The sequence below is a fragment of the Propithecus coquereli genome, unplaced genomic scaffold (genome assembly GCF_000956105.1).
Source record: "Propithecus coquereli isolate 6110/MARCELLA unplaced genomic scaffold, Pcoq_1.0 Scaffold29, whole genome shotgun sequence".
Lineage (NCBI taxonomy): Eukaryota > Metazoa > Chordata > Mammalia > Primates > Indriidae > Propithecus > Propithecus coquereli.
In genome coordinates this window covers 356,146-364,465 of record NW_012148507.1, presented here as the reverse complement: position 1 = coordinate 364,465, position 8,320 = coordinate 356,146, and the positions used below count along the sequence as shown (strand labels likewise).

At 38.8% G+C, this 8,320-nt stretch overlaps 1 protein-coding gene across 1 annotated transcript in view; it reads left to right on the top strand.

Moving 5' to 3' along the window:
- The window catches only part of MLIP (muscular LMNA-interacting protein), a 200,359-nt gene that overhangs the window by 19,260 nt on the left and 172,779 nt on the right, over nt 1-8,320 (top strand). Inside the window, exon 2 of the mRNA XM_012648543.1 lies at nt 590-982. Within this exon, the coding sequence (XP_012503997.1) occupies nt 590-982 (393 nt within the window). The remainder of the gene's footprint in view (nt 1-589; nt 983-8,320) is intronic.

Genomic DNA, 8,320 nt, shown 5'->3' with positions numbered 1-8,320 from the left:
AAAATAGCAAAAAATAATTTGTACTAAAAATGTATACTTTTTTTGGTGTCCTATTCATGAGTTCCTACCAATTAGCTTCAATTGTTTTGCCTGACTATTTATGCATTTTGTTCCAATTTTATTTTTCCTCTCAGACTTTCAGGAAGATTTTGTTTTATTTTGGAAAGTTTCAATGGGATTTCCTTCCTCCCCTGGTTAAAGGATATACATGTTGCTTGACCATCAACTAAGCTCTTGATTAATCCCCGTTTGTTTCATGAGTGTTTTCATGAAGAGCATTGCACGTTCTCTGTCTCCTTCTCTCTCTCCCCGCCTTAAAAATATCATATCATAATTTACTTGAAAACAATTTGGTTATCTTGTTGATGCTGATTCTGAGCGTTAAGTTGTTTGGGTTGAGACCAGGACAAATAGGTGGGCTGGTAAATGTAAATCATTAATTTCAACCCAATCTCTCTTAGGCCAACCTAATTTAATACATTTATAAAAATTCTTTATAAGCATGGTAAGCTTTTCAATGTATATGTAGAAAAAAAGCAGCATTTATTAAACTAATGCCAATGCTTTTATCTCTCTGCATCTATTACAGTCTAATTTTGATGACTACTTGACTTTGAATGCTGGGAGCCAACAAGAGAGAGACCAAGGGACATCGACTTACCCTTCAGAGGTCAGTGGAACGATTTCACAAGAAAGGGAATTGAAAGCAAACGAACTTCAAGGAATGCAGCAAAGTGACATCTTCAAAGCTGAATATGTCTTTATTGTGGACTCTGAGGGAGAAGATGAAGCTACAAGCAGAAAAGGTGAACAAGGCCCTGCAGTGGGGACAGGCACCACAGCTGCCCGGCCCAAGTCTCTAGCAATCTCTTCCAGTCTGGTCTCTGATGCAGTGCGTCCCAAAACACGGGGGACCGAACTCAAGGCCTCATCACATCCTGAAATGCCTCATGGGATGGCCCCACAGCAAAAGCATGGGCAGGTAAGTTTTTGTCTTCTTGCCATAAAAAAAGAAAGAAAATTTAAGTAAGCATTTATATACTCTTTGTCCTGGGCTGTCTGCAAAGGCCTTCCTGTTCAAGGTATATAAAACTCTCAAAGAAAAGTATATTAAAAAACCCAAATTCCAAGATCATAAATCATCACGGTATAAACATATATAATAAATCCATAAGATAAAAAGGCTTAAACAATTATACTGTGAATTGGCTAAGGAGAAAATGCAGCACAGTTAGCTGGGATAGATTTGGACAAATAACACCTCTTCCTGTTGAACAATTCTTGGAGAAGGATGATACTGGCAGTTTCTTAAGTAAAATGATAAACCAGGAAGTAAGAGTGTATAAGGGAAATAATTTTCCCCTGTGTGTCTTAAGGAAAATATCTATTGTAGACCTGGAAGCCACCAGGGTGGGGGCTGACCTCAGTGAAATGGAGAAAATATCCTACCCCAAAACTTAGCAGCAAGATTGAATAGTTGCTTTAAGGGAGAGAGCCCATGGTGCAAGAGGAGAAGACCGACATCTGCGATGGCAGGAAATAAATGGGGTGGATAGGGAGGGATTTTGAAGGAAAAAAATAGTAAGATTTTTCCATTGACTGGATATTCAGTATAATGAAGACATAAGATGACTTCCACAAGAACGCTAGGAATGCAGAGGCTGGCCTTGAGAGCAGGTAGTGGATGAGAAGCTCTAACTTCTTGACAATGAACATGAGTTGGTACCAAGATGCCCTGCTTAGGATCTACTAGACCAGGCATTTGCAATCAACTCAAAGTAGTTTGAAGAACATTTTTGTTGATGTGTTGGTCTTTTTGTGCTACCAACCTAGCTTAGGTCCTAAGCTATGCAAAATGGTAGAATAGGTATTTTATTTTTGGTGCCACCTTATCTTTATTTTTGCAGCCTTCAATGACTTTCTAATGCTGTATTTTTATGATCTTTGTCTAGTATCCTATATTGCCTTTTGGTAATGGAAGACTCACTGTGATAAATATCACCCCTCCCCTGACACACACACATAGGTCTACTTGACTATGCATTTATTTTTTTCTTGAAGGTAATTCTCAGCTAGGTCTTGGAATAAAATATTATAATCATATAATTAAAGGTATTCTCAAGCTGCAATAGGCTTAAATATTTCTTTCTTCTATCAGGAAAAATGATGAAATAACCAAGTTGCAGATGTGGGGATTTCTCTTTTCAGTGGAGGGTAATTTTGTGTGGCTTCTTTGAGAAGAAAATGTAGGTGTGATGGTACCAAATATTAATAAAGAAGAATATTAAAGCAATTTTTCAGTTTTTTGATTTACTCGTTTCCCCAACTGATGTTTCTTCTCCTGGGTTAGTCATTTATTTTTATTTTTGTGTGGCCAAATATACAGAAGTCAAATTAGAGGCTGAATTCATACTTTAAAACATTTTACTCAAAAAGGTTATTTAGAAGTAGGTTATAGTTCATGTTATCAAAGCTCCAAATAAAAAGACCAAGCTCAACTTATTAATTGTAGCTGAAATTATGACTACCAGCAGTGGGATACTGGATCCTGAAATGTTCGGCAATACTCATTGTTTTAGTTTCCATTTCCTGTGTTAATCCATCTGAGTGATGAGTAGTAGGTTATCATGAAAGAAAAATAAGATGACTGTCACCACACATGTCAATTAAGGAGAAGTGACCAGAGCACCAAAGAAGGCAGTCTGGGGACTTTAATGCAGTCAATATTCCATGATTGGGCTGCTTGGTACCAACAACAGCAAGTTTTCAATCAGAAATGCAGTCAAGTAAGTGAATTTCTGGTCTACCTGGTGAAAACGAATCTATGTATAGAATTGCCTGTAAGTTAGCACTATTGGCTAATCAGCTATAAACTATTCCTAAAAAATGCCTTCAGTTCTTAATATAGCCTTTAACCTTTCCACAACCTAGCCTAGATGTCTTTTTCTATCCACAACTTATACCTCTCCTCAGCTCTCCTGAACTATCACCAAGGTACACACTTCATACCTTCCCATCCCTGAGCCCAGGGTCCCTCTGTGTAAGGTGCTTCTTTCTTCCCCCAGCCAATCCCCAATTGCCCCAGGCTGTTTGATACTCTAAGCTTAGCCCAAGTAGCAGCTCTTCTTAGAGACGTTTCCTTTAAAGAGGAGTTAGTGCTTCTCTTCCCTCTTTGTGATTGTCTTCAGTGTTTTGTAGCTTATTTTTTTTGAAAATCTCCATTATAATTCTTTTTCACTCTGCTATAATAATTGATTTTATCTTTTTTTCTCACTGACTGAAAACAACTTGAAGTCAAGTTCTGTCTCCATTTTTATATCCCTAGCACTTAGTGCAGTGCCTTCCACATAAGTGGGGCTCAGTAAGGTGTGTGAAAAGAATAAATATTAAAAAGTTCACATTCTGCTCATCTTTGATGTCCTTGCTCAGATATTGGCTCCTTCATGAAGTCTGCTTTGGTTCTCTCAGTGAAAGCAAACTCTCCCTCAATATAGTTCTGACAGCTTTTTTTCTGTACCCCTTTTATAATTACTATATTTCTGCATGTGTTATAAGCATTTAGGTACATGCCTTATCTCCCTTCACAGATTGTAAAGTCTCGAAAGGTAAAGCCCATGGTAAATTCATTTTTATTGAACATTTTATTCCTTACAGTGGTTAACATATTATCTTGAACACAGTCAATATAAATAGTGGGTGGAATGTATATATGCCCCAAATACTTTCTTTGAAGTGGCATGTTTAAATAAAAGTATGTTATATTGAAAAAAAATCACTAAATAATTTTAAAGTGAAAGCCAAAGTAAAAATGCCATATAAAATAAGCAGTTGAATCAAAATTCTCTTAAATAAAATTTAGAAGAGAAGGAGACTTGGATGTTCCTATAAAAGTGTAAGAATTACCTTGCCTAGTGATAGTATTAGAGTTAAAAGAGAGGTGAATACACACAACACACAATGATTTTTCTGAGAGACCTGTGACAAAGCTTGGAGCTAAGGAAGTGACAGTGGGAATACAAGGAGAGCCTTATGGGGTTAGAATCAGCTGGACTTGTTCATTGACAATATATAGGAAAACTAAGCATGAATGAAGTTTATTTCCAAGGAAATTGGGTGAATGTTGGCATCATTAATTGAGGAAAGAATATCCAGGTCTTCAGAGGGGTGAGAAGAGATTAGACACCTGATACTGAGTTTGAGATGCCTTGATGGCACTACATGGTGATATCTAGAAAGAAGCTGGAAGTGTGAATCTGGAACACAGGACAGAGATGGGAGACTGGAGTTGTTTGCTATATAAGTTGAAGTGATGGGACTGGAGATAGTTACTCAGGGAAAGAATGTAGAACAAGATGATGTAGAATTCAAGACAGGAAACAGCAAAACATACAGTACCTGTGAGTGGTGGTGTGTGCTGTGGTCCCAGCTGCTCGGGAGGCTGCGGTGGGAGGACCCCCTGAGCCCAGGAGTTTCAGGCACTGCAGTAGCTATGATTGTGCCATTGCACTCCAGCCTGGGCAACAGAGTGAGACCCCGTCTCTAGAAAAATAAAAATACAATTAAAAAAATAAAGAACCCAGAAAAGAAGAGATGCCAATGAAAAAGACTGAAAGGGGACCAAAGAAGTTGAAGAGAATAGTTTCATGTAATGAAGGCTAAAGGGACTTTCAACAACAAAAGGAGTCTACTGTGGAAATATAAAATAAAGGCAAATAAATTAGGGCCCCCAAGCCCATTAAATCTGGAAATTAGGAGGTCATTTGAGTGGGGTGATGGGGACAGAAATCATCTTGAGAAATGCATGGGAGGTGAGGACAGGGAGGTCCTGCATTAGAGGAGTGATATGGGAAAACAAAAAGATGGGAAATTAACTGCCATGCTCCTCTGGACAAGTCACTGAAGTCATAACCCTCAGTTTCCTCATTTGTAAAAAATATTAACATTTCTTTTGAAGATTAAATGAGATAATACAGGCAAATTGCCTAGAATAGTGCCTGGCCGATGGTAGGTTCTCAAGAAATGATTTTCTGTATTTAAGAAGTTTGAAATGGCAGCATGTTTGGGGCACAGAGTAAGGAACATGTGGAGGGGCAGAGGTTTTATCCATTTGTTCAAATGTAGCTCAGATGTAAGACCCAGGGAAAGGACATGAGACATGGAAAATGAGATCAGAAAAAGTGACCTGGGTCATATAAAAGAGGTTCTTATGTGAAATTTTGGGGTATTTGGAGATTAGCACATATATTTATTGAATAACTAGATTTCATGCATCCATGGAAAAGGGATTACAACAAATTATTTGGATGGGGCATTAGATGTAGAAACCTTCCTTTAACCTCTAGGCTTCAACTTTATAATCAAGTACCTTATTCATACCAGCACACTGTATAACAGTAGCCTTTATGTGTCTCTCTCACTCCACTAGATTCCTGAGCCACTGTAGCTTGACAAAAAATCTTTTTCTCACCTCTGGTTCCCATGGTCTCACATGAACCTGTGATTACATAGAGAATATACATTACATGAATTCTCTTAGTGAGCATTCATAGCTAAGAGAAAACTATAAGAGAGAGCCTAGGACTCCTGCCTTACAGTTAGTGCTGTTGCTCCATATTTTCCTTACTAAAGCAAATAATCTATAGTTTTTGACCTCAGAGATTTAGAGGCTGAAAACCTTGAAAGAAGCTGAGAGGTTAAACTTCCATGTTGGATTCTACTAAGTGCTGGGAAGACTAGCTTGGAATGCCACAAGTTGTTCCTGAAACATGGCATGTTTATATTAAGATGTCAGGAGGTAATGTGTACATGACCATCAGCTGGACGACTCTTTAATTGTATTCAGAACGGAGCCACCTGGGGACAGTAAAGAAAACTGACCTTGTACAAGTGGGTGAGAGATGATTCAAGCAGTCACTCAGATTGTAGGTGGCCCTCTTGATCTTATACTTGCCTTGAGCAGTTGGGGAGGATTACAGATCTAGAGGCCCTCATTCTTTTAATTGATGGACAAATCCCTAACCAATTTTATTTTTTTTAAATCAGCCTTTCTCTAGTGATCTCCCACTGCCACCTCCCCATTTCCTTTCTTACTTAGGGTGAATAAAAGATTCCCTTCTTTTATCTTCTCTGTCACTTTCCATGATGAGTTACACTGGACACACTTAGAAGAAATTTTCCTGAATCAGTGAGAGGCCACAAATTCTGCTCTGATTCTGGCAGAATCCTTGCAGTCTTTGAATGATGGCTTGTTGTTTCCTCTCGGTAGGTTAATTTGTGTAATTAGCTAGGTACAAAGGAAGTACACATACGGAAAATTAAGTTGCTTTGACAATTCCAGCAGAAAGATGATGTAGCCTTTTAACAGAAAGGTCTCCTGACTTGTTAATGTTAGAACTTGAGTTTTTCTCTGGCTGGAGAGGTAGAGACTGAGTCAGAGGTCAGAGGCAGTATTCTCCCCACTGCCTGCCCACCCTTACTGCCCACAGTCTAAAGCAGAATAAAAGGGGCAGTTGCAGAGGGCAGTGATGAAACCCTCTTCAAGGAGACACTATGTCCATGCTTCTGTGTCCTTCTGTTCCTGCATCTACTAGACATTTTATTTTTTTCATCCCTGCATGAAGGTAATAGGCTAGGCACTAGACACTAGGCATACAAAATTTAAAAGGCATAAGATTTGCTTGCCTTCAAGAAACTTGAAAAGCAGATGCACCTGAAAACAATGACAAGGAAAGGCAGCACGTTCAGAAAACATGGGAAGCCTACAGGGAGCCTGAACCGTCAGGAAGGGTTCACAGAGGCAATATTGTATGAGCTGAACTTGAAGGATGAATACAAGTATTTTGGGCATTCTAGACATGGCAATAGGCAAGGAAGTACCAACATATAAAGAAGGGTGGAAGAAGGGAAGAATATGGAAAGGATTCATCAAAAGATAGAATATAAACTAGCAGAGAGTAATGAAATGGAGGCCACAGATAAAATAGTTTTGAAAAGGAGGGAGAGATTAGAAGAGTCAGAGAAATCAGAAAAGATAAGGGATTCAAGTGCCTGTTGGGTTTAGGAAAAAAGAAATCATTGTAGACCTTGGGATAACAGTTTCTATGGAAGAGTGTGTTGAGGGTGCAGACTTAAGAAGTCAGTGGGAAATGTGTTGCTTTTCTCTTGCATAATAGATTACCACAAATTTACTAGCTTAAAAATTTACCTGTTTCTCTTGGTTTCTGTAGATCAGAGGTCTGGGCATAGCTGAGCTAGGTTTTTTGTTCAGGATTTCACAAGGTTAAAACCAAGATGCTGGTCAGATTGCATTCTCTCTGGAGGCTCAATCAGGGAAGGAGCCACTTTTAAGTTACTTCATGTTGTTGGTAGAATTCATTTCCTTGAGGCTGTAGAATTCATAGCAGATTGCTTCTTACAGCCAGCAACAGAGAAAAAGAATCTCTGCTGCTTTGAGTTTCTAACTCAAAAGATCTTGTTTTTAAAAGAGCTCACTTGATTAGGTCAAACCCACACAGGATAATCTCCCTTTTAATTAACTTAAAGGCACCTGATTAGGGACCTTAATTACATCTGAAAAATCCCTTCACCTGTGTCACCTTCTATTAGCTAGAAGCAAGTCACAATTGCCACCCACATTCAAAAGGAACGGATAATACAAGGCTCTGACTCTGTGAGGTCATTTCAGGGTGTGTTGGCTCCAAGAAGTAAGGAAATCAATACAGTGATTGTTTAGTATTGACTTGACCGAGAAGAGAACAACATGGGCCTGTAACTGTGAGAAATGCAGGTCCCACAAAGATCTTGGTGTATGTGTGTGCATGCATATGCTTTTATTCGTTAGCTTTTGCTGCTTAACAGAGCACACCAACATTTAGTGTTTTCAAACACATTTATTTTGCTCAAAAATTTGTAGGTCAATAATTTGGGTTGCGTTCAGCTAGGTGGTTCTGCAGATATGGGTCAGACTCAACTGATCTTTGCTGCGGCTTACTCATGTGTCTATAATGGGCTGCTGGGTTGGCTGGTGGCTAGTTAGCTCTCTGGTGGCTGGTTAGTTGTCTGCTGAGATGTGGTCTTACTTTCTCCAGTAGACTAGCCTGGGCTCATTCACATTATAGCAATGTTTCGCACCCAGCAAGCCAGTAAGACCCAATTCACAAGAGCTTTTCAAGCCACTGCTTTTTTTTTTAATTATTTTTTTATTTCAGCATATTACAGGAATACAAATGTTTAGGTTACATATATTGCCTTTGCCCCACCTCAGTTAGAGCTTCAAGCATGTCCATCCCAATGGTAGGTTCTCAAGAAATGATTTTCTGTA